Here is a 27,027-nt window from a genome sequence, read left to right on the forward strand (position 1 = left end):
TTTTATAGGGATCTTAGAGTTCATAAGCCATAATATCCATGAAATATAGGTGCCCCCAGGGCTAGTCAGACCTTGGGATTTTTTAGTATTACAGTTATGGATTTAGGCATTTGGTTTGTCTAGAAGGGGTAAACACGTTAGATGAGAAGTACTACTCATTTAAATGTATCCTCATCTATGATAAAATTAATAATTCTATATATTCACAGTCCATTCATAATTGCGATACTATATATTCATATTCTTTTTCACTTTTGAATTTGCACAGCCTTTTTGCTTATAGTGCACACAGCAGAAGAAATGTGTAGTTAGACAAAGCCCCATGATCCTAAAATAAAAAATGGCACAGAAGTACTTACAGTAAACGTGTAAAAAAAACACATGCACCCCTATAAAACTTCAACCCTGGTTTTCATTTTTTTTCTCTTTTTTTAAATACAACCGCTTATGATGAGGGGTGTGGAAGTCGCTATTTTCCAAAAAGCGCAAGAACTAGGAGCGGTGTTTCCTGTAACCGGCTCTGTCACGGCGGCAGCCGCGGCTGCTCCTCGTGGCGTGCGGCGAGGACGACGCTGCCCGGGGCGGGGGCGGCCGGGGCGAGGCTGTATGGCGCGGGATGGCAACACCCAGCAGCTCCCTTCGATAGCTCAGCTGGTAGAGCGGAGGACTGTAGTGGCGCCATCCCCCTGCGGAAATCCTTAGGTCGCTGGTTCGATTCCGGCTCGAAGGAGGCTCGGTTTTGCGCCGAGGAAGCGCAGCTTTTTGATCGGCAGCGCTCGCCGCGTCTGTGGGCGCCCGCCACCGCTCGCGGCTCCCGGGCGACGCGGCGTTACGGGGCGGGCTGGCAGCGGGCCGAGGTCCGGGCGGCGTCGCCGCCCTGTCAGCGGGGAAGACTCGCTCCCCCGTCATGCCTCGCGCCCGCCGCCCCTCCCCCTCGCCGCGGCGGGCCCTCCTCGCCGGCCCCGCCCCCCGGCCCGGTCGCGTGCGGCGGCGGCGGCCAATGGGGCGGCAGTCCGCCTGCGCAGATTCAAACGGTGGCTCTGGAAGGAGGCTGGGCGCGAGATTCGGCGGCACGAACCAAACCCGCCGCAAGCGCGGCGGTGGCGGCGCAGCCCGAACCGCGGGGCCGGCGGCTCGGGGCGGGGGGGGGCCGGGACGTGGCCGGGCGGGGAGGCGGCGGCTCGGGGCAGGGAGCGCCGCCGGAGCCCGCGGCGGCTCTGACAGGGGCGAGAAGGCGCAGCGGGGCGAGAGCGGGGCCGCTGCGCGTCCCGTCCTCGCGGGCGGGGGCCGGGCCTAGCCATGCCTGCCGCGGCGGGAGCGGGGCCGGGCCGGGGCTGAGGGCGGCAGCCTGTGGGCTGTGGATGCCGCGGAGCTGCGCGGGGAGGGGGGAGCTGCCGGAGGAGCCGCGCCCGCCCGAAGCCACCCTGAGCCGCCAGCCGCCCGCCGCCGCGCCGTCCCGCCCGCCGCCCCGGAGCCAGCGGGGTGGCTGCGGGAGGAGGAGCCCGGGCGGGGGCTGCCCCCTGCTGCCTTGGCGCCCCCCCCTATGGTGCGCCCCGAGGATGGCGAAGAGACCGCGCAGGTGAGTGGCTGCGGGAGCTCTGCGCCATCTTCCCCCGCGCCCGGGTGCCCCCCCGCCCCGCGCGGCCGCCAGGTGCCGCGCCGACCGTCCCCCCTCTCCCCACCCCCCGCCTCTGCTCGCGGCCTCCGCCCACGGGTGTCCCCGTTGGTGTCCCCGCTGCCCTCACAGCCCTCCCTGCCCTGCGTCCCCCCGGGTACCCGCCTTCTCGCCCGCTGGTCCGCGCCGGCTCGCGGGTCTAAGCCTCCCCTCGCATCTGCGGGCTGCTCCCTCCTGCGTGTTTTCCCTCGGCCGCCGTGTTGCAGCTTACCTCGGCGACCTGGCGGCTCCGGTGCCGTCGGTGACGCTGTCAGCCGCGAGAACTTCTGTCTCCGCAGTAACTTCTGCTGCTGCTTGTTTTTCCTCTGCTGGAGAAGTATTTCTTGCTTTTTTCTTTCTGAGCTGTTTTTGCACAGCCTGGATGTCAGGCTGGAGGCTTGGAATTGGTGTTCAGGCCTGCTGTTTTGTTCAAATAGCTTAAATGTGCCTCTTTACTATCGTTCGGCATGTTCCTTGGCTGAGGATGTCATAAGCTAGCCTGAAGTCTTCCTGAGAGTGTTTCTCTCTGAAACTTCAACAGCAGCATCAGATGCACTTTTATTTCATTTATATGAAAACGTGTGTGTCTTTAAGAGGTGGGTCTTGGAGAACTGCTTTATTGCCATGGTTATTTTTATCCTGAATAGAAAATCAGTTTCTGAAAACTGATTAAAAAACTGTATTAAAAAAAAAGGCTTGGGGCTGAGAAGGGAAAGGATGCCAAATGACTAATACTAGTGTGGAAGTTATCTGAGGCCTCCGGGGTTTGCTGTGAACACGTTTCTTGTGGAGTTGAGGATGGCTTCAAAGTTTCAGTCACAACGTCTACTAAACCTGCCTGCACTGTATCCTCTCTGAAGAGAATAGAGTTAATAAGTTAATACTATTTTTCAGCAAAACTGCAAAATAAACAAGAAAGCAATACTTTTGGGTTCCAATTGTGTAAGAAGCAAGGAAAGGCTTATAAAGAGGCTTTGCTTGTGGAGGGTAGCTGCTGGAGCTGTCTTAATTGAGTTGTCTGCAGGACACCAGTACAGGGAGAGTTTTCTGTTACCCTTAACTTGCGTTCTGTAACTTCAGAAGTTCCACCTATGGTATTATAACCCAGAGTTTCATCTTTACAAAGCCTTAGCTTGTATTATCTCTTACGGATATGAAGTACTTTCATCTTATAATTAAAACCGATTGTGAATAGCAGAGGAACTTCTGGTTCGAGATCAATAACCCTAGAAGAATACAATGTCAGTGTATGATGATGATGATATCCCCCAAACTAAATCATCATAGTTTAAGTTTACATCAAGATGCTTTGAGGTTCACTAATGTAGATGTAGAGTAAGGAGAAAATATGATTATTTTCTTCCAAGTGGTATTAACTTTAATTCTGTTAGACCGTGCTTGGTTTTCGTGTTTGGAAGCACAGTTTTTTCTTTTAATGGTTCCCAACTCAGAGCTGTAAAATAAAGTGAGAGAGTCAAGGTAAGTTTTATTTAAAGACGGCTAGCGTAGATTTCTTGAAGTATGTGTGTGTTTCTTTCTAATGTTCTAAATTTCTTGTTTGATGAAATTAGATGGCCACATTCCACTTTCATATGATGTTTCGCTGCAGTTTCATAACTGAGGAAGAGTTGTCAAAGGAACTATAATAACCTAGCATGCTTGACAATCTTTTCTTCCCCTTAAAGCAAAATCTGAAGCTAATAGTCACAGACCGTCATGTACCTTTAATTTATAATCTACTGCTGTCCCATTCTGAGTGAGGCCGAAGAGTAAAACAGTTCCTCGTGTCGAATCAAGGTGTGAGGGGTGAGCTGCCTTCCCCGTGGACGTGGGAGGAGGGGGCCGGGTGTGGAATGCGCCGCCTCCCTGGGACCTGGGTTGAATCGGCCTCAACTGCCACTGGCAGCTGGCCGGCCAGACCGCCCCGCTCCCCCGCCCGGCGCCCTCCGCCTCGTGTCCCCCATTCTTTACTTTTTCCGCTCTTCTAAATTTTTTATTATTGTTACTACTTTAGCTTTTAGTAGGCCGTTACAAAGACAGTCTTTCAGACATGAACTGAGCGTGAGACGATTTCTCGTCTTCCTGAATCTGAAGGCAGCTTGAAAAAGAACAGAGATGTGAATTATTCCCCTCAACAGCAGTGATTCTGAAACCAGAATACCATGGATTAAATCGAAATACTATTTCAGTTCTAATTATTTTAAATCGAAATACTATTTCAGTTCTAATTATTTTAAGAGAGCTAACTAACATTACTGCATAATCATATATTATCTTCTTAGCTATACTAAAAGCAATGCCTGTACTGTTTTGACTTCCAAACGGTTAGTCTTATTGCTGGAAAAAGCTGTGGTGTACCTTTGTGGAGGTCTATAGAGCATTGATCTTTGGCATATTGAAAATACAAGGTAATGAAAAATATGTTGAACTTTTAATATTAAAGCTCTAACCATTTTATAGTTAGAATATTTCTTAAAACTTTTTACCTCGAATGAAACATAAAAATGAATTCGAGTCAATCTCTTGCAGGCCTAGGAAGCTGGAGAAACTAGGGAGCTGTCATACTGTGTGGGTTTGATCACTGAGTTCAGGCGCCCTAGCTGTAGCTCAAATGCATATACACTTTAATGTTATCTTGGAAAACCAGCAGAATTAATCACATGTTAAATAGTTTGACCAAGAAACAGCAATATGCAAAGATGATGGGTTAGGAAGTGTTTCTGTATCAGCAAGGGATTGAGTAAATTAAGGCAAGAATAAATTTAAAGTCCTGTCTTTTCATCTCCTTGCAAATCAAAATGGTGATCTAAGGATAAGTTAAGTGTTCATGTTTTTAAGATACAGTAATTCTTTTTAGAACTGATGACTTGTTTATCTTGAATCGTCACTTTTTTTTAAAGTCTTGATTATTTTAGCCAGTCTTGAATAAAACCTGTTATATTTTGGAGGTGATAATCGAGTGAAAATTAAATTAATGGTATTATATTATAATTTGGAACAGAATATATGCTGGAACAGCCTTTTATATTTACATTATCTGATTCAAATGTTGTGGTGCTTTCCCCACACCTTGTTCACATAACTTAAGATTCAATTCTTGATTTGGTTTGCCATGTGGTTGAGTAAGGAGAACATCTTGACAAAGCTTAAAGACAAGGCCAAATTTTAGTTATAAGTACATTGTATGGTTTACTTGGGATGGAATAGATTATGATGCTAAGGCATGCTCCTGAACTTTGGCAAGAGCCTGTGGAATATGGATGAAGAAAAGAGGGGAGGGGCAAAGGAAAGGAAAGGAAAACTCTTAGTTACCTGTGAGCCTAAATCCTATTTTATTAAGTCCTAAGCCACTTAATGCAAAACTCCTAAAATCATTGCTTTAAAATAGATTTGCAGCTCCCCCACCATATACTGAGAAGAACTTGCTGTTGACCTGTAGACAAATTTATTGTCTTGTATTTCACTGGCTCTTGAAAGCTTTAATATTTGTACGTGTTTATTTCTACTTCATCTTGAAGTTGGGTAGGGAAAAATCCACATGAAAGATGTGGTGTTGGATACAAAAGCAATGTTAAACATATTGGATCTGCAAGAGTTGGGTATGTCCTGTCTCTTGGTAATGTTTTCAAGTAAGTAGTGCTCTTTCTAAATGACTGTACATTCATGTTAGCTGTGGAGAAAATATTTTATGTTAACTGCATGTCATGTGAAATAGCAAATATACACAAATGTTTGATTAGTATGTTGTGTGGATAAATTACATGTTTGGAAAAATGATATTTATTTTGTTTAGAGATCTGCCTTTGAATCAGTTTTTGCGACAGCAGTGCTGGTTAGCTTTGTTACTGTGAAGGGATTTATTTACCTTTGGAGAAAAAAAGTAACTTTCAAGACTGAGAACTAACTTTTTTTCCCTGAAACATGAACTGATGATATTTATATTGTTCTTTATACTGATAACAAAGTGTGTGTGTGTGTGTGTGTGTGTGTGTGTGTGTGTGTGTGTGTGTGTAAATTAAGATTACAGTGGGAAACTTTTTAATTAAAGCTGTGTATCTGGATGTGGGTCCCTTCTACATGTCTTTGCTATAACTAATGCAGAGGATCTGCCCTTCCTGCTGTTAGGCCAAGATTTCAACATTTGTCTGCATTCATGTTGCCTAACATGAGTCGTAGGATAAATTTAAGTAACGTTTTCATGAACCATTTTCCTGTGCCCCTTATTTGTAAGGCTTGGTTTACCATGGCTGTGAAGCATATGTTTCTCCGGTAGATGGAGTGTGATCTGCATGGAGTCACAGAGGTTACCTGATTTCCTGTCCCCCTGCCTCTCAGGTTAGAGGGTCAGTGCTGGTAGGGTAGTTCTTTCTGGTTGGAGTATTTCTGTCTTCAAAGTTGGGATTTGTATCTAGTTCCTGTAACTTTGTGGAGCAACACTTTTATTCAAGGCAAGAGCCTACTTAAAATCTCAGGTTGACACTAAATTATTTGGCATTCATTTTCTTTTTTGTGGCTCACTACCCCTTGCTCCCCTCAGAATACACCCTCTTTCCCGAAACAAGAAAACACTTCTGCTTTTCTATCCATTGGCCTTAGGTAGTCCTCTAGCAGGGATATGTTTCACATTATATCCTCTCTCCTATACCGTTAAAAGATGAGTATTCTTCTGCAGCTCTTCTAGCTGAAGGTTGGATTGGAAAAAGGTTGGGTCCAATTGAGTTATGAAATACTGATTGCTGTTTGTACTGAGTGTTAAATCTGAACTCTATGTTGATGTTTGGCACTGTGACTTTTTTAAAGCCAGGAATTAGGGAACACTAATGGGTTAAAAATAGAATTCAGAAGATGCTTCCTTCATTTGTTAGGACTCAACATAATGGACAATGGTCTCTTCATACATTTCTTGAAGTTAAAGTTTAACAAAGGCAACAATTTTAATTGATTCCTAAGCATAATATTCAAACTGAAAATCTGCATAAAACAAGATTTACAATGTGTGCTGTATGAGTTATTGAGGTGGAATATGAATGTTTCTTTTAGACTAGAAAGCTCCTTTATCTTATACTCATTTCTCTAAAATAGAGATAGGATTCATAAATGTGGTACAAAAACATGAACTTAACAAATAGCTCTTGCTTCAGATGCAAGTCTTGAATTAAAATGAATTGTCTGTCTGTATCTTGCACATACATGATCTCGCAGATCAAACTAATTCTGTTCCTTTGATGTAGTGAATATTGACCACTGCTGGAGACAGATTTTAAGTTCCTGCCAATTATATATGTCACTTTAGAATAATGTATGCTGTTGGGGGGAAAAAAAACTGAATTGTGCATCATCAAATATCAGTAATTAGAAAGAAAAAGATAAGTTATTCAGTGTTATTTTAAACCTTACTTCTATCTTCTTCACTCTTCTGCTCTTCTGTGTAGTGAGGAAGATGATGATGACCTTCAATATGCAGATCATGACTATGAAGTACCACAGCAAAAAGGACTGAAGAAGATATGTAACCGGGTGAAATGGACACGTGATGAGGTAATATTTTTTTGCTTTATTTTCATTCCTATGTAATGCTGGAAGCACACTGAAGTGTGTTATTCTTTAGTATTATTTTGGAATAGCAAGTAATATATTTATGGCTGAGGTTGTCTTAACAGGATGAAAAGCTGAAGAAGCTGGTAGAGCAAAATGGTACAGATGATTGGGCTTTCATTGCTAGTCATCTACAGGTAAGTGTGAATCTCTTTTTCAGTTAAGCTTCCTTTTAATATTTATTTACTTTGGTTACATATCTAGTTTGGAAATGAGCTGATAGAGAAGTCAGAAACACTTCCTACACAAGAGTATTTCAAAGGATGCTTATAACTTGGACTTGAAATCTAGCTTAAAAGACCTTATCAGCTCAGACTGACTCAAAATGAATGATGGTCTGAAATGATCAAAAATAACTGATACTTTATATCCACATTTTCTATTCATTCTGGAATACATTACTGCTTTCTGTCAGTTGCATCCTTTGTGGTGGTTATATCTGCAATTCACAGATGCCTTCTGAAGTAGGTAGGAGAGTGGGGTCACATCTAAAAGATTCCTTGGAAGGAACAGGATCAATTTCCTAAACACCTTAGGGAAAGTTTTTTCTTTTTTGTTAGTGTGTTGTTTTTTCTTTTTGTTTGTCCCTAACAAATACAAATTTTGCCACTCATTGATATTTTCAGTCACTAAGACTGGAAACTTGGTGGGTTTCTTGAAAATTTCCTGCTGTTACTTTTAAAATACTTTGTTCCATTCCATCGGTGAGTTTGAACCAACAACTCCTTTACTCGTTCCATGACTAAATGACTCCTCAGCTATGAAAACAATCATATGAGCTGGACTGGTAGAAAATACCCAAAACTGGAATCAGTTATGTTTTTATCTTCTGATTAAATGTTACAAAATGCCTACTACAAAAGCATAGCTAGACTCTAAAAAAGAATGAAATCATTCCCAAAAGCGGTGTAGAATGTTTAAATGTCAGAATTCAAAAAATTTAAAAACCTTTGATGTTCTTAAAATATTGAATGGAATGACACGGTTGCATAAAATACGTGTGCCACTGGGTGAAAATAAACTTGAATTCTGAAAGCTGAACAACTGCAACTTTTGTTCATTCCTGTCATATTTGTGCAATTATTTTATACATCTGATATACATCTGATTTTTTTTTTTCCATGAGTAAGGAATAGATATTCAGGAACAAAGTCAAGGCTCCTAAGTTTAAGGAGTGCATAGGCAAATCACTATTCTGTATGTGTACATTAGCCCGTTCCAGAAACGGTGGAATGAGTGAATAGCAGAAGGAGAAAGGGAATTGCAAGCTTTTATTTTCAGATATTACTAAAAATAGTGCTTGGTGATACTGAGCTACATGTGTGGTTAGGAGTTGCGTTTAACAAATCTAAATGGTAGAATTTCATAAAGTCCTGCAGCTGAAAACAAACATTTTTGGAGACAGATGGGGAAGGAAGCAGATGTGCTATGACACAACAGGGTGAAAAAAGTTGCCAATCCCCTCAGCCATTAAACAAAAGATAGGCAAAATTAAGGAAAACGTCCTAAGATGTGATTTATCACTTTTTTATTTTTCTCACTGTTATTTTCTTGAGGATAGAATCAATTTTAGCTTGTCATATTTACTGATGGGAATCCTTCACTTTTCTTAGTCTGGTTCCTATCCAGTTACAAAGGTGGAATCAGTCAATGGTAGAAGTGAGAACGGCAACTAGGTTGCAGGAAAAAAAACCTGTTGTTCAGCTGTGTCTAGGTGAGGTTGAAAAAAGGTTCCCCAACTATCATGGGAAACATGCATAGAAGATCAGATTGGCCTTCGCAAAGTCCAATAAAGGTGGGCATAGGTAGCACTTACCTTGTTACTGATATTTTCTTGCTAGGAAAAGCAACTGTATTTTGAATTATTAGCAAGTAAAGACATTCAGAAACTGTCATCTTCTCAGAACTCCATCTCACTACTGAACTGGGCACATATGAGCCTTTCCTCCATCCTGTCCTGAGAAGTACAGTTGGCCTAAAGATGACTCAAAGAGGGAATGCAGCTTGTTTTCTCTTTCAGTTTATCATAGCTAAGGCAGACCTGAGATGAATTTGCTTTATCCCATTGTTTGTCTTACTCTTCTCTGCCAAATATGTCGTGATTTCAGAAATGTCTGGAAGGTAAAACACTACAAGGCCATGACTTCAAACTTGTTCTTCACTTGAAAATGGGAATAATTGGTCTCTTTGGAAAGTTTGCCTTTTATGGCTTGTCTTCATCAGGAAATGATGTTTTATAACACATTGTAGTGTGCTTTTAAACATACAGTGCCTACTTGTGACTAACTTGAAAGTATTGTGATCCACCTAATTTGGGGATATAATAGTGTTTTGGGTGTGTGGTTTTTTTTGTTTGTTTGTTTTTGGTCTTGCAGACTGCCTCTTTTTAACTTCATCGTAGCATGGTAATTTCTTCAGTTGGTAAACAAGCCCAGCAAGACTGTGATAATCAGTACTTGCCATCCAAAGTCTGACACAGAAAAGAGCAATTTCTCTTGTCCTGGTATCATAAAAGGTTTACTAATATCTAGGGCTGAGGAGGCCTTTATCTGCATTTTTTGGGGATTTGACCAACTATCCTGATAGTCCCAAACGTTCTTACAGGCATATTCTGGAAAGTTAAGTGGAAAGCTTGCTTCTGTTCTATAACTGGGAACAATATTTCAGAAGATCTTCAGTCAAATTGCAGAAAAGTAAAGATCACTTAAAGATTAGAGAAGGTGTAGGTGGGAACAAAAATGGTGTGTTGGTGGTGGTGTATTTTTTTCCTTTCAAGAAGAATAAGGTCTGCATTTGGTTCTCAGGAGCATTGAAGTAATTAAATTAGAATTCTAGGCAAATTTTTTTTTTTTTTTTGGGGGGGGGAGTTTTTGTAAGCAAATGAAAGAAGAAATCATAAAAGAGAGCGTGACTATCATACTTAGAAAAAAGGTCCAAATAAATCTTTTAATTTGAAATAAGCTAATAATTATTGCTAGCTAATACTTGCAGCTTTTTGTAGCCAAGAGTTTAACAGGTCAACATGGTTTTCTAAAACTATTTCAGAATCGTTCAGATTTTCAGTGCCAGCATCGATGGCAGAAGGTACTAAACCCAGAACTGATTAAAGGTCCCTGGACTAAAGAAGAAGATCAGAGGGTAATGCAAACTAATTGATATTGTACTCTATTACTATTATTTTTAACTGTAGTAAAAGTGTCCTGACTGCTAAGAATGTGTGAAGATTTTCTTTGGTGTCATCCCCACACATTGTGTTTGACACATCTTGTGATGAGGATAATTACGTTATATTATGCTTAGTAAAAATGCAGCTGCTCTTAAGTAGATGGAATGTCTAATCTGCTCAAGTGTTTCATTTCCCTTTGCTCAGATGGCTAGCTGAATTGCTCTAGCTCACAAAGTAGAGATACCTCTTTCTGGCACTAAAGATCAAAGGTGTCATTTACATCTTTTGCTCCTCAAAACCACCAGACTTGAAGGCATTGGGAATGGGGGAAATTTGTTTGTAATCTACTGTTAATGAAGCTGGAATGACTTTTTAAATTCCTTTTCCCCTCACTTTTTTTTAATCCACACTGCATCTCTTCTTTTGCAAAATCAGACTTGCACTTTAGGGAGATATGCATTCAGCTTTCAGGTGTGATATTTCAAATAGACTGCTCATTCCCATTGTTTAAAACTAATTTAAGTGGTTTCAGACTAGTATTTGTAAACTTCTGAATATGTTTTGCTTAATATGTTATTGGATAGCTCTCATCAGTCTTTCAAGAAAAAACCTTCTAATAATATGTAATAAAACAAACAAATAAAAGGGATGCAGGCTCGTAGGGAAGTTTTTTAAAATTTTTTAAATTTTTTTTTAAAGCATGTGTTACATCGAAAAAATCAAACGAGGCATCTTCACTAGCTTGTTTTTTTGGTGTTTCTTAGTGTGAATTTATGCAATGGATGATGAGGATCCTGAAATTTGCAAAAAATATATGTTCATCAGTATATACTAACTCCAAATTCATTAGATTTAGAGTATAACAACAGTTTTATTGACTTCTTGAAAAATAATTTTTAAAACCCCAAGTAACTGCCTGCCTCTGTAGGACTAGTTCCTTGTCAAATTGACTGGTAAACTCACATTTTAGAATAGGATTATATCAGTTTCTTCAGTATTTAGAAAAATTAGGTCTTTGAATTCTAACGTGCTTTCGTCTGTGTTCCAGGTTATTGAATTAGTTCAGAAGTATGGTCCAAAGCGCTGGTCTTTAATTGCAAAACACCTAAAAGGAAGAATAGGCAAGCAATGCAGAGAGAGATGGCATAACCATCTCAATCCTGAGGTAAAAAAGTCTTCATGGACAGAAGAAGAGGACAGAATAATCTATGAAGCTCACAAGCGTTTGGGAAACCGATGGGCTGAAATAGCAAAACTTCTTCCTGGAAGGTGCTTTTCAACTTTATTTGTATTAAATATTGGAATATGGAAAGCGGACGTTACACAAGTCTTTTCAATATAATTAAAGAACACCTGTTGAACCTTAAGTCACCGTATCTTGATAGATAGTGAAACACTTGTCTGTTGCAAGTCTTATGCATTTGCTTCTGTATTGTTAAAAATCTAGAACACAAAATCAACAAAAAACCTCTAACAGCCTGCAGGTTTGTTCAAACTCCTAACTTGTAATTTGTCTAATTTATAATAGCTGAAAAAGTTATTGCAGGGCTGAGGTGAGCAAGGTACTAACTGCAAGTAATAGTGGAATAATCTGCCTTACCGTGCTATGATTGCTTATAAAAGTGCCTTCATTAATATGTGTTTGAGGTGACTTTATTTTTGGTTTAAGATCAGAAGTTTTGGGGGAAGTTTTGTATAACATTCATAAAATTGGACATTTGAAAAGCAGACTGTGTTAGTAACCTTCAGAGCCTAGATTTGGGAGTCATGCATTGCAAAGCTAGTTGGTTACCATGTAGTCTCTATAAAGTTAAGAATGAATTATATGTGTTGTTCTCCTTATGTTTGCTTTAAGAGTGATTGCCAACTTATATGTTGTAGAAAATAAAATTTCAGTGTATAAAGAGTTTAATGAAACTTTTAGCCTTATGCTGTTAATTGAAATTCGGCATTAAGCTGGTCCTCCAGAATTCTATTTGTGTTTTCAAGAGGTGACTGTCTAGCTGTGCCTAAGGAATGTCAGTTCTTGTTATGCTGGCAGAGTGAGTCCTTTAGGATGCATGTTTAAAAACTTGACATTTTTGTTAAGTATTGAATTCATGAATTGCAGGAAATCCTTTGGAGGAATAGGAAGGGAATGGATTGAATCTGAATGAGACTTCAGGGAGTATGTAAGGACGGAGGCATTCCCAATTCACTAACTTATTCAGTGAAAATAAATCCCAGATGACTCTTACCTAAAATTTGGATCCTTGACTGAGAGATCTGTGAAGAGTTTGACAATAGGGGGATGAAAAGGGAAAATAACTCTTGGAGTTGAACTTAAATATACATATGGCTTTAAGCCCCATTCTTTATTTCTGTATACCTCTCTGTGACACTAGAAGTAATATTCCTAGTATTTAGACTGTAGTAAATACATTCATTCTCTTACCTTAATGTTTGTCTAGTGTTAAAAGTGATTTCAGCGTGTTTGTCGAACTGCAGGCCTTCTCTTTCCAAGGGAGTGGCAATCCATAAATGGGTACTGGTCTTTGCCATGTCTGCTTTCCCAGTACAAGATCAGGGGCACCAGGACATAGTGGGATGTTCCTCCATGAAGCTGCACATGCTACTTTGGGAGCTGGGAATGCAGGCTGTCATTTTAGAAGAGATGTTTTCCAGTGGCAAACATTAGCTGCATCACCCTTATTATGCTGCAGGACAGTAGGGTGAGTGCCTAAGCTTGATGTTCTCCTGCAAGTTTGTAACAGATCCTAAGAGGGTAAAATGATGTAGAAATGAAGAATATATGGCTGTTCTTGAAGTATTCAAGAAAAAAAGGTTCTTGCCCATAATAGCAGCCAGAACCAAGGATTTCTCATTTACTTTTAAATTTCCCTCAGACTTAAAAATTCAGGGGAAAAAAAATCATGAAAACAGCAGCTTTCCAGTAATTCTGTCAAGAAACCACTGATAATGGAAACTTCAGTAAAGCTGCTCAAGCTGTCTGGATTTGTGGCTTTAGATTAACCTAATATACAAACTCTGCAAACTGTGTGCCATATTTTACACTTTGAGATATGAAAGCCAGTTATTTTTGTACACTTTCATTTTAGGACAGATAATTCCATTAAAAATCACTGGAACTCAACAATGCGGAGAAAGGTGGAACAGGAAGGATATCTACAAGATGGTATAAAATCCGAAAGAGCTAGTTCATCCAAACTTCAGCACAAACCTTGTGCAACTATGGAACACTTGCAAACTCAGAGTCAATTTTACATACCTGTTCAGACACATGTAAGTTCTAAAACCATGATAATTAGAATTTCCCAGTTTCGAATCATTCATTGGGTTTGGAAATAGAAATGAATGTGTGAAAATATGATATGTTAAGTATTTTCCTTTATGGTTTGGTAACTTAAGATTTCTAAGATGCAGTAAGTGTATATATAAAGTACAACAATCTGATTTTATAGACTCCTTTTCTCTAGAATATGTAAAGTGATGTATGTCTCTTAGATTCCAGCATACCAATATGCCTCACCAGAAGGCGGCTGTATAGAACATGCTTCAGCTTCTTCCAGCTTAATTCAGGTAAATTGTTACTGGGTATTTTTAATGAATAAAATGTACTTTGTATTATGGTGTATAATGAAGAGTTTAAAAAAATGCATCTTTAAAATGTCTCTAAGTTTTTGTCATTCATTTAAATTTACGTAAGCATTCCTCTGTTTGTAAATAGCTTTACTACTTAAATAGGAGTTTTAAGTAGGCAAAAAGGAGCTGTCGTCTTAGATCTCAGTGCTGCAAGTGGATCTAAGTTGTACTTTTTTCATAAGAGAGCTTTATAAGATGACATTTCTGGGTGTGGTAAGTTATTTGTGTGTGGTATGTAAATACATGTAACCGTTGTGCTTATTTCTGACAAATAGGGCTTAAAACATAGTCTACTAATTAAATTTTAAGTTAGAATTATGACTTGTTTGTATTACCAAGCTTCTGTGAGATTTAATGGCAGGATTTTATTTCCTTATGTATGCAATAAATACAACTCCATCTGAAAGATTCAGTTCAAATAACATACTGTGATTTATCTTTACGACTCTACTTCTGACTGATAAGCCTCTGTCACTCACTCAAATATGCTATTTTGCAGCACTATAAATATTTAAGTATTGAGGAAAGCAAGAAGAACATTACTGGGTATATTGGTTTCCTTTTGCTCGTGATACTAGCTCACTTGGAATCAGAATGTCTGAAATTCCAAGTGTTGCAGACTGGAAAGAGATCTTGGTTTGTGATATGACCTTCTGGAAGAATTGTTGTGAATTTGGATTTAGTAAAACAAATGTTTAGATACTGGGGAAAAATATTTTGGTTGAGCTAGATGTGTTAAAGGTATCTGGCAGAAGGCTGTACCTTACCTTAAGTTTCACTGTGCTGTTCATCTTTGTTTCGTATACTGAGAAGAGAGTTCTTACTGAGTTCTCAGTCTCTCCTCTATGCTGGGAAGAGAATTCATTAAGCGTGCAAATCGTAATAAATCTTCATGTAGCCTTTGATACTCTGGATTGCCCCTTAAAGAAGAGTTTAAGATACTTTCTGCTCTTTGAAGTCCTCTCTAAACAGGAAGAAGAGTTATAAAGGGAGTATAACTAGTTTTGAAACTCATGGCATATGTCCTCACTTGCCATGATTTCTTTTAATAATTTCTTTAGCCTATGTATCAATACTGGAAAGATGCAAGGAGAGAAAAAACAGCTAGTTCCTTTTCTGGTAGTAGTGGTAGGATTGTTTGTATAGATGGTCTGTCAACAAATGTTGGTTTGAAATGCTGTCTTGCACGCTTGCTGAGGATAATCAAATTCAAAATTTTGGTGGAGCTGGAATTTAGTAATTTTCAGTTAATCTGCTATAGCATACTGAACATCTACAGACCATATTGGAAACCTTTTAGAATTGTATAAATATTGTTTTAAAATCACATCAATCTCTTATAAATTGCTGGAGTTGTTCTGCTTGCAAGTGACTACTGCATTGCATAATATGATACAGCTTGAACAGGTGGTCCCAGTATGTGTGAACTGTTGTCAAAACTGTAGTTGAGGTACAATGTAAAATTTTTATTGTGGGTTGAGGGGAGGGGCAAAAATAATAACTTTTTTCTTAAATATTTCAGCAATCATTTATTGATGATGATCCTGATAAAGAAAAGAAAATAAAGGAACTTGAATTGCTGCTTATGTCTGCAGAGAATGAAATCAGAAGAAAACGAGTATCATCTGTAAGAATTGTACATTTCTGTAAATATTTGAATTTGCTTTACTGAGATTAATCCTCAGCAGTTTAGTAACGGATATTTGTTTTTTTATATTTTTATCTGACTCTCTAAAATTAATCAAACTTAGTATGAGAGTTGGGTTGTAAAACAAAGCCTATATATGAATTTGAGGCAAAATATTTTTAGTGTAATTCTCTAAATTCTGAAAACAGTAGAAATGTGACCTGCTATTGGCCACTCATTCCTAATTTAAGATCCAGAATTTTAATCATCTTCAAGAGGTAGCAAATGTTCGTCAGTATCATACCTACTCAGTTTTGTAGGTCAACTGTGTTAATCATCTGATCAACAGAGAAAAGTGAAAAATATATAGGCTTTGCCCTTTTTGATTTCAAAAGGTTACCTCTGGATCCATAGATTAGATTTTTGTGAAACTGTGAGTGCTTGTGGTACCTAATATCTGCAAGTTCAGAGGACGATTTGACAGAAACTCGCGCAAATAATGTATAAATTTTCATGTACAAAAACATTAATGTTCTTAGTGGAATGGAGGGAAATTTGCAGGTGACACTTGTTTATTTAGTCAGGAATAGGACTCTGAGCAACATCAGATACCTAACCAACCCAACCACACTGCCTGCTAATTTAGCTTACAGGTAGTCCTACAGTTTTATGTAGTTGAACTGTTCCTCAGATACTCTTGAAATACTGCAACATTCTGTTTATATAGCAGAATCTACTTTAGTTCTAAATTTTCAATGAGAATTAAAATCTTTCTTGAGTACTAAGCAGTGTACTAAAGTGGGATAACTATTTTGAAGTTAAGTAAATCAATGTGGAATCTTCATTAAAAGATATCTGGTCATACTAGGAGTATTTCGTGTTTTAGAAACAGTTTCTAGTCTTAAAATGCATCTGTATACTGCAATGAAGATGACTTCATAGTGTTCTCATGTTCATGAACACAAGAAACTTGCATCAGAGATGGCTTCCAGTATAACCCATAACCCAATATAACACATTATAACCAATATAACCCATAATGATCCAAGTGTAAGCACATAAGATAGGATTTGAATCTTCTATGAGTGAGGGGTAAGATAAGAGAATATTGAGTCTGTTAATGCAAAGGGAAGACTGTAACTGCTTTAATGCAAACAGATAACTTGTTTGAAAATGCGAAAATTAGCAGTTATGCTTAGTCTTTCACGTACTTTGCCCCACCCCATTCACATCATTGACTCTTTTTTGGTTTCTAAGTTGAATAAGGCTAACCTTTCTTCATACTTTTTAGCAAGCAGGAAATCTGCCTAGTTGGTCTGGAAGTTTTGTCATGGAAGACGGTGTGTCTAATACCCTAAATAGCCTTGGGGACCAAACAAGTGAATTCTACAGCATGGATGAGACCCAGGGTGCATCTGTTCAGCAGAATTCACCCACTAAGTATTTGGCTGTGGAAGCAAATGCAGTTTTATCATCTCTACAAACCATTCCAGAATTTGCAGAGACACTAGAGCTTATTGAATCTGTAAGTCTGGGTATTTGTTCTACAAAATATTTATTTGGAGATGTCAAAATTGATTCAACGTGTATAAGGTATTTCTGAGTTACATATTTTGAAAGATAGAGAGTAATTAACTCAGTATATGGCTTCTGGAGGTAGAGAGCTGTTAGATTGGCTTTGATATTGTCTCACGATCTTGGATAAGCCTGTTTGTGCTTCTGTTTTATATCTTACCTCATAGGATCCTGTAGCTTGGAGTGATGTCACCAGTTTTGACCTTTCAGAGACTGTTGCATCTCCTGTCAAGCCAGCTCCAGTAAAACTAATGCGAATTCAACACAATGAAGGGGCTACGGAGTGCCAGTTTAATGTTAGTGTTGTGCTTGATGGCAAAAAAGCCAGTGGCATCGGTGGTGAGGAAGAAGCAGTTTTTTCAGCAACCCCAAACCTATCCAAATTCAGCACTCCACCTACTATCCTAAGAAAGAAAAAGAGATTGCGTGTTGGGCAGTCACCAGTTAATGAACTGAATGATGGCTTATGTAATGATGCCATCAATGTTGCACTAAAGCACACACCAGTGAAAACACTACCATTTTCTCCATCCCAAGTAAGTCTCTTTTTAAATATTACTAATTTAAGAGCACTGCAGTGAGTGGTTTATAAGTTACAAATACTTTCTCCCATGGTAATATGTTGCAGTCTAAACAAATATGTCCAAAAATCTTCTTAAAACATCTGTTTAAGGGTAGATCTATTAAAAAGAAATTTTTAAATAGCATACTTCCTCTGTTTTGAAGACTGACTTTTGTGGTGGTGGGGTCTTCTGTCTGAACTAACATTTTCTCATGGAGATGATATTGATAGTTCTAATTTGTCCTTGGGTCTGTGACCTAAGCAAACAGTAGGTATTTTTAAAAGCATGTTTTCATTGATAAATTTGGCAAATGCCCTGGAGTATAGGTTTAGAATAGCTTATTGGAGTTTGTCAGTAAAACCCCTTCAGATAATTTGTCCCCACCCCCCCACCCCCTTTTTTTTGTTCAGTGTTCGGTACAACTGTAAAGTTTTGTCATTTAAGTTAGCACTTTTTTTTTTCCCCTCTTGTCTTTAGTTTTTCAATACTTGCTCTGGAAATGAACAATTTAACCTTGAAAATCCTGCATTTACATCAACTCCAATCTGTGGGCAGAAGGTTCTAATTACAACTCCTCTGCACAAGGAAATGACACCAAAAGATCAAAAGGAAAATGCAGGGTAGGATTATTACATTAAGGATCTAGTGGTGTGCAGATAAAAGCAAATTTTTCTGAACATTGTGAAATTAGTCTACTTGTTTGTACGCTATGAATGAGTTCAAAAAACCCTGACATGTAAATACTTGTATGCAAATGTAAACTGGCCTCCTACTTTTACTTCACAGGAACTGACTTGCATTCAGTTAATTTTTTTTTTAAATAAGCACAGATCAAAGTGTAATTAAATTTATATCTACCTGGGGCCAACTTATGGTAATTTAATACTTCTTGATTTGTGGTGGTGATATCGGTTGTGTAAGTTAAGGTATTTAAAAATATTTGACTAACTTGAATTCATTTTCTTACTTCTCTGAAAAATCAAAATATTGAAATGCTTATATAAATGCTTTTCTGTGCTTGAATAGTTTTAGAACTCCTACGATTAGAAGATCTCTGTTGGGTTCCACACCAAGGACACCGACTCCTTTTAAAAATGCTCTGGCTGCTCAGGAAAAAAAGTATGGCCCCCTCAAACTAATGGTATGTGGCGACATATGTCTATTTTCTTTTTTATTAAAGTAGTCTAAATGACCTCTTGTTTTTCAGATACACTCCTAAGCATGATCTTAGAAAGCAATCTAATGTTTCAAGATCTTTCAGTATTGTCCTAGAGAATAGCTAGACAGTGGATCAAGAATGTTTCAGGTCTTTCGTGTTGGTCAGACTAGTATCCTTCAGTGTAGGGTGGAAGCATTGCCTATTTGGATGGTGTTCAGTCCATCTACTCATTTGATCCATAGCCATTTTCTAGAACTACTGACGAGGATAGACTTAACACATCACTTCTGTGTGTGTGAGGTATTTTAAATTGGGGTAGTCTTGCTAATGCTGTATCACCTAGTAGAGGGTAACATCACTGTCTCAGAATTTTATTTTAATACTTTAGTATTCTGGTTTTAGAAATTTTTTTAAGTGAGAGAGTGAATGGGTGTGGCTCCTCCAATTGGATAATCTGGTAACAGCAGGCTGGTGCAGATGAATGTGACTGACTGTTATTTTAAGCAGCTTTCACACTTGATTTGTAAAACTTCATTATCTTTGAAACTTTTTGGCTGTAAAAGAGATGAGTTTTTGTTTTCTGGTTTTGGTTCTTCTACAGTGCTAGGAGTAAAACCAGATGTTTGCTACAGCAGGCTAGTATTCTGAGCATTTTTTTGATGGGAAGATTTTAGAAGTGTTTTATCTTTCCTAGGGTTTTCTCGAGTAAGGTTTAGATTTTTCTTGATCCTAAAAAAATACATAATATAGCAATTCATGACTGCTCTGATTCTTAGGGCTGTCACAGAAGAGTTTTCTGGTTGTGTAACCATACCTTTTTCAGAGTGTCAGATTTCTGCTCCCCTAGCCTTGCTAAGGCGTTTTAATGCATAATAACTTTTGGAATCCGGTAGACATGTGCTTTTCAAATTCTGAATAATTTCCAGCCAATATATATTGACTACTACATTTCTGCAAACACAGAAGGTAGCTCAGACTTTGCCACAGGGCTTGGCACCATCTGTGTTACCCTATAGATTCACAGTCTCTCACTATGCAAATGAGTGGTTTGACATTCCTCTTTCTGTCCACTATTAACCTTCTGTTCAAAATCAAATTTTGAGGGCTTAAGGGAATTCTTCTCCTGTTGGTGCACAAAGGAGCCATCTGTATGGCTTATGTGAAATTCTGTACTGTACTTAGGACTATCAATGTCTTATTCAAAGATTTGTGTTGAATGATTAATATATATTCCTTTTCCAACAAGAGCCATACTTTTATAGTACAATTTTTCTTATATTGCTATATATAAAGAAGTTTTTTTTATCCCTTTTGTCTATGGATAGCTATTGCTAATAAAGACAAACAAGTAAGCATTGAAGACATGTAAACTGCTACCTTGTGTTCTTATAAGACAGTGTGTACATGTATGTTTTATCTGGCTAAAAATAATTTAGAAAAATATGAATTATAAAATTGCATAGGCTTGAAGTGTTGATCTATAGTTATTAAATACAATAATCTAAATTCTTAATCTGTTGCTGGGTTTTGCAGGATGTTTTATCTGGCCTAGATTGGGTGAATGTAGAATACGATGAAAAGTAGTAACTAATACACTTCCTATATTTTCTTCTCTAATTCTAATTAATTTAGTCACAACCACTTGCCTTCTTGGAGGAAGACATTAGGGAAGTTTTGAAAGAGGAAACTGGAACAGACATATTTTTCAAGGAGGAAGATGTCTCTGTTTATAAAAGCTGCAAGCAAGAGGTAACATTGCAATAATGCTTTCAGATAGGAAATAACTGCTTTTAAACAAAATTTTAAAAGACTTCTTCTGTAAAACATTGATTGCAGCACAATTCTACTAAGAAAGTCAGAAAATCATTGGTCCTAGATCCATGGGAAAAAGAAGAGCTTGGTGCCCAACTCTTCACTGAAGACAGTAGTTTGGATGTACAGGTGGGTATTAAACTATTCATAACATCATTGGCAGTGCCATTAATGTAGGATTGAATGTCTTTCACTACATCAGCTAAAATAAAGTTTGGATTGAGGTTAGATTTATAGATTTATGAAGTGAAAATCACCTTTACTTTGAAATATTAGTTTAAATACTTAAGCAATACTTGAATATTGGGTTTCCGTGCATGAATTCTTCCTTCAGACCCTTAGGGCAGAGAAGCAGGAAGTTTCAACTGGGAAAGTACTGTGGATGCCTGGCAGGCTTGCTGTTATAGCAGAGCTGCTTCTATCCTGGTTAGCTCTACACTTAGCATATGTATCACATTGAAACTCTTTGTAATTCACCAAGTAGATGGTATTGGCCTCTGTTTTGCATGCTTGACAGAGTCTGGTAGACATGTTCTGAGGATTCTTAACTGCATATTAGGTGGCATGTTTTTCCTTTTTACGTCTTTACATATTAGGAGAATACTTTAAAAAATATCGAGTGTGTTGAAAATTAGTTTTTGTGGTCTTCCTCTGCCTAAAGGAATTTGAATACTTCTCTCTCAACAACTAGGGCATGAAGAGTTTGGAGCTGGGGCTATTTTGTCCCTCATTTCTTTAAAAAGTAGCTCAATATTTTCTAATTGGGTGATTGAATGAACAGATAAATCTTCATTCCTTGTAGCTTGTGGGAAAACTTCATTCTAATCTAGTTCTTAAAATAACACACAGAGCTGTTTAATTCTGAAAGCATAAATGTCTGTGAATCTTGGTCAGGTATAGAGTTATGTTCAAGAGGTAGATGCCAACGTCCCTGAAATGAAGAGGTGTTTAAATCCTATCACTTGCTGATTATTGTGGCTCATTTTCTAAACTCCCTTCTTAAATACCTCATAAATGCCCTAGTAAGCCTTGGGTGTTGGATGCTTTGCCACCTAGTGGAATTCCCTGGTTCCCTATGAATATCTCCCTGGCTTCTTGTTAGTAGCGTTGCTACAAGCATTCAAAATAAAAACAAAATGCCCAATATTCTCTTACACAATGTACTATGCCATATCAAAATATTACTATCACTGATGTTCAGTTTATTAAGCTAAAATCAAGGATAGCTGAGGCAGCTGATTGGAGTGAAAGCACAATGAAGGGTGTTGATGTAACAGAAACATTCCCTCTTGGGAAGAGGGAGATGGTGGCAGTACCTGCCTTAAAAATGAAAAATGCACTGATCCTTAAGGGGAAATTGCTTGTGCATGGGAAGGTAGGTTTAGGAGTAAGGTCCCAGGTAGAATAAATACGTAAAGGTGGTTTAACATATTTTAATGAGGTATTTTGGTAAGCTAGCAAGTACACTTGCCAGTTGCTCTCATCTAATTTTATTCTCTTAAAAACTTGTCATACACCTTGCTTCTGCTTCGATATAATAAACCTAGATTGATTTTTTTCTTCATTTCCATAAAAATTATCAACATAAGAAACTATTTTGTCAAATGGTCAATCGAATGATTATTTCAATTCTTAAAGCAGTTCATCCCACCAGTACTGATACGGTGTTAATATTTTAACTGTAGTCTCCTTGTTCTTAGTTGTGCAAGAGTTGTATTAGAACTGAATTATAAACTGTTTTTCTTAAAACTGTTCTGTAGTTACCACTTGGCTTTATCGAGTCTCATTTTTAACAAAATATAGTCAGCAGTATCATGTTTTTTTACAAAAGAGAAACAATTACTCAATGCCCAAATCATGCTAGCAGCAAATTGTTTTATGTTGCTCAATAATGACTATGAATCCCAGTATACCCTGGGCTATATTTTTATGTAGTATTTGTTATTTTTCTCAAATTTATTCCAAAGAGTCTACCTGTTAAATAGTTGCTTTGTTTTCATTTTGGCTTCTCTGATCAGAGCAGTTAAAGATTATTTCTATGAAATACTAATTATTATTCCTGTTCCCTACCCTCTTTTTTGTCATTAGTCAGAAAACGTATATACCACATCTTTATTAATGATACCATTGTTGGAAATACATGACAACAGATGTAACCTGACATCAGAAAAACAGGATACAAATTCAGCAAACAAAGCAAATGCAGTAATTAAGAAGAAATTGAATGCATGTGCTTCAAAAAATTTCAGAATGGAAAGATCTCTTCAGGTCTGGATTCAAAATATTCTGTCAGTTATTTTTAGCAGATTAACTATTAACTTCTTTTTAGTTTTTCTTATTCTAATGTCTAGAATTCTGTTCTGTTCAGTTATTTGGTTTGGATCAGTGTTTCCAAGATCATTATTTTTCACAAGTTGATCATTTGTCCATGAAATACTATTCATGTTTAAGTTCTTTAAATACAGTTCTGGTGTTTCACTAGGTGGCCTCTAATAAGATTTAAACACATCTATCTGGCCCAGAATTATGCACTTACACATACTTGAAAGAGGAGCTTAGTCATACCATACCAATAATCTTTGAACCAGCTTTCTCCTTTTTCCCCTGAGAAATCCTCCCTCAGTCTACTTGTTTCTCTAATCATGAATCCCTTTCATGAATTGAGTCCTATGAAATTGTAGGGAAACTCAAATGCCTAACTTTCTCTGTGTGTCTGTATGCCTAACTGGTTCTGTTGGATCAGTTTCTAGCTTAGGTTGTAGGAGGGAGAGAAACTTGCATTCCTCATATTATGCTACAGTCTGTAACTGTCAGGTCCAGTTTAGAGATGCTACAGATAGCTTGAGATTGCATAAATCATGTAAATGTGCAGGGTTCTTTTTTTTTTTTTTTTTTTTTTTTTTTTTTTTTTTTTTGATGGTAGAAGCAGGAGTAGTGGCTTGATTATTCTTCCATTCATTATTTTTTGGTGCCAGTTCCTCTGCCACTTCTAATAGATCCCCAAAATGTGTGACTGTTCTCTTACCGCTGCCGGTTCTATTCAATAAAGTACTCTGCTCCCCTCCCCGCCTTGTTTCAGCTGCCAGAATCATTTTGCCTTTCCTACTGTCTCTGGACAGTTGTCAATACTTAGTACATGAAAGTGAAATATCCAAAATGAAGATAATTTACTTCCCTCCTATGTATTAATTGTTGAACTAATCTTTTTAAGAACCTTTCTTGTTTTGTAAGAACCTTTCTCGTTTTGTGTTTTACAACTTAAAACATATGGATATATGCTGGTGAGCTGGATTAAGGGTTGGGAGCTTGGTCACAAATTTTTGGTATGCAGAATTGTGGAACAAGGTCTCTCTCAGTAAAAATACAGTACAATATTGCTAGAATTTGATTTATTAGTGAGAATTAATAATAATGAGAATTATTAAATAATTATAAATTAGAATTGCTTAATTTTAAGGAAGAAGTATTTTAGTTATTTAAAAGAAAAATCCCATTAACTGGATTTTATTTTATACAGTCAAATTGTGAATGGGAAGCAGTTGTTTACGGAAAAACAGAAGACCAGCTTATCATGACTGAACAAGCAAGAAGATATCTGAGCACTTATACAGCTACCAACAGCACTTCAAGGGCTCTGATACTGTGATGATCACTGCAACTGACAACCATCTCTTTCCGTTGTAATTAACATGTCTTGAGAGAGACTCCGGCAAAATACTTGTAAATTAAGTCTTTATTTTGAGACAGCCTTCTAAGGGAAACCTTAAAGCTTCCTTTCTTTTTTGATAGACAAAGAGCAGACATGAAGCTTTTGCCTTCTTTATGAAGGGACAGTACAAACAATTCTTCAATGAATCCCTTAAATATGTTTAAAAAAACCTCTAAAATAATATAAAAAGAATGGTAAAGTCTTGCAGTGCATGTCAACATACAGTTATTAGGTCCATTTTTCATATTTATTCTTTTGATTTGCATTGCTTTTTTTTTCCCTGTTAATGCAGTTTCAACATTGAGTAGGCATATAGATCCTTACTGATTTCTGAATGAGCAACATATGTGACTGAATGTGCTTTTGCTTGTGTAGCATTTTTCTAGTATATAAAGAAACACAATGGAAAGGAGTATAAAGGAAGGATAGAAAGTTGCACTACTAATTTTTTGGTATGCTGCAAAAAAAAAAGTAACTACAGTGTTAAATATATTTATTTGGGAATGGTACTAGAAATAGGCAGAGGGGGTGAATTAGGATTTAGTGTAAAGCATCAGTATTTTCTTCATAAATCTCAAAATGAGATGATTGAATGTATTGTACAGTTTGTAGGAGCAGGGAAAAATTTGTAAATTGGAAAGGAGTCTGTTTTTATAATTTATTTTCATTTTAAAGCTTAAATGTAGATATTTATGTGTATGCAGGTTGTCTAGAAGCCAACGTTGTTTCCTGTTATAACAGCTCAAATGGAAAAAGGACAAGTTTAACTTTTACCTTAAAGTATGGAATAGCAGAAGAATTCCAGTGGTGAAGTGTACAAATCTATACTGTATGTTACATCTACATAAAGATTGCACTATAAAGCCTTAAATCATGTTGGTCTATGAAATGGTTACAAGGTATATCTGTATTATACAGTAACTGTTCCTGTAACTTGCTAAATATATTTAGCAAGCAAGCTTAGGGTCCTATATGTGACCTGGGAGTACTTTGTCTTGCGTAGGAACTAAAAATTAATGCATTTTATTATAACTTTTTTTTTAAAAGGAACTTGGCACCTTGTTTCTCAAAACAGTTGTATCTGCACTTACGTTTGACCGTTATATATTTACTAAATATTTGAAGAGCAAAGAGAACATTCTTTTATTTATGAAAATCTTTTTGTCCTTATTTAAACATATACAGGTCACAACAGTTGCTTTAGTTGCCTATTTTAGGTATTTGCACTTATTTTGTTTTCTTTTTTGAAGGAATGTCTTGGTTTGCTTTTGTTGTAGAGATTTTCATGTAGTTAATTTCTAGCAAATTATAATGGTGTGCTATCGGCGAATACTGACAGGTAATAGAATTGTACACTGTAGCTTTAGCTATTTATAATTCAAACACTCTTCCTCTCCACTCCCGGGTGTGCTGCTATAGATAGTGGCAGAATCGGCTTGCTGCTATGAGAGGTGGAAAGAGCGAGCATCATATGCACTGTATGTAAAACTACAAAAATGATGTCAGGTTCTCTAGTTAACTTTATGAGATCAACCAGTACTATGCAGGGTGTGGAAAGTATTCCTATCACTTTAATATCAAAGATGGTAGCAATAGTTTTTTGATGGAAAATTGTAACATATGATGAGTGGCACAAGGAAGGTAATTGGTTCTTAAACTTTTTTAAACATCTCAAAGCTTATACAATCCTTATTTTTAGGAGCTTTTTGATATTAAATGTTTGCCTAGCTATGGCAGTAGTAGGCATAAAAACATTTTTAGCAATTTTTAATTCAGATGAAAATTTTAAGGGGTGGGAGGGGGAATCCAGTAAGCAGGGGGATCACAAAACACCCATTATGCCAGCATTACTCCACACCTATGAAAATGGGGAGGAGGCGACTGGGATTCTTGGCAGTAGTAGGTTTAGGTGTGTTCAGTTTCAGAATGGATTTAACAACAAAAATGCTGTTTCCAGCACAAAATGAATTCATGAAGGACGAAACATATTGAGAGAGAATAAATATCTAAAATCTGGATGGTATTTCAGTAGAATTGGCATCACCAAAACTGCTTATACCAAGTTTAAGTGTAGATTTATGGTAAGTAGTATTAATTTGTGTTAGTATTGGTTGGATCGTCTAGTTAACTCCTACTTTGTTGCTTTAGCAAGAAGGTTTTAATCTTTGATATGTCGGGCATCTTTTATTACTTTTTGAATGTTGTGTGCATTTGCATTTCTTTCAGTTTATAAGTAGATTGTACATGCAGCTGCCAAACTTGCATGAAAACTAAATACATATTATTCCATTTTTTTTGTTTTAAGGTTTGACATAATGTACAACAAATGCCTTGATTAATCTCAGTTTTTGTTGTACTATAAACTTGTTTTATGTAAGAATCTCACATACAATACAGACCATATTAATGTCAGAAATAAAGCTTCATTGTACCAGGTTACTGGAAATGTCTCTTATTTGAGAACTTAAACACAGTGCTCTCCTGTTACTGTTTATTGCTATGTTTGAGTCTAAGAAGTATCTGAC

At 37.6% G+C, this 27,027-nt stretch overlaps 1 protein-coding gene and 1 non-coding gene across 3 annotated transcripts; both read left to right on the plus strand.

Annotated features, from left to right (window-relative positions):
- Positions 1 to 636: 636 nt before the first annotated feature.
- On the plus strand, positions 637 to 730 carry TRNAY-GUA (transfer RNA tyrosine (anticodon GUA)). Its single transcript has 2 exons — positions 637 to 673; positions 695 to 730. It is a non-coding gene; the product is annotated as a tRNA-Tyr (tRNA).
- A 258-nt stretch (positions 731 to 988) lies between these two features.
- Positions 989 to 26,941, plus strand: MYBL1 (MYB proto-oncogene like 1). Of its 2 annotated transcripts, XM_026115248.2 has the most exons (16): positions 989 to 1,579; positions 7,087 to 7,192; positions 7,315 to 7,386; positions 10,295 to 10,387; positions 11,464 to 11,684; positions 13,514 to 13,697; positions 13,920 to 13,994; positions 15,580 to 15,684; positions 16,976 to 17,209; positions 17,427 to 17,795; positions 18,300 to 18,442; positions 18,849 to 18,963; positions 20,614 to 20,730; positions 20,818 to 20,922; positions 22,882 to 23,061; positions 24,311 to 26,941. In XM_026115248.2, exons 1-16 carry the CDS (start codon positions 1,362 to 1,364, stop codon positions 24,437 to 24,439), a joined length of 2,466 nt encoding a protein of 821 aa, XP_025971033.2. In that variant the 5' UTR covers positions 989 to 1,361; the 3' UTR covers positions 24,440 to 26,941. The 2 variants fall into 2 exon arrangements, with proteins under 2 accessions (XP_025971033.2, XP_025971031.2); XM_026115246.2 differs by lacking the exon at positions 22,882 to 23,061.
- Positions 26,942 to 27,027: the final 86 nt, after the last annotated feature.

This window comes from Dromaius novaehollandiae, chromosome 2 (genome assembly GCF_036370855.1).
Source record: "Dromaius novaehollandiae isolate bDroNov1 chromosome 2, bDroNov1.hap1, whole genome shotgun sequence".
NCBI lineage: Eukaryota > Metazoa > Chordata > Aves > Casuariiformes > Dromaiidae > Dromaius > Dromaius novaehollandiae.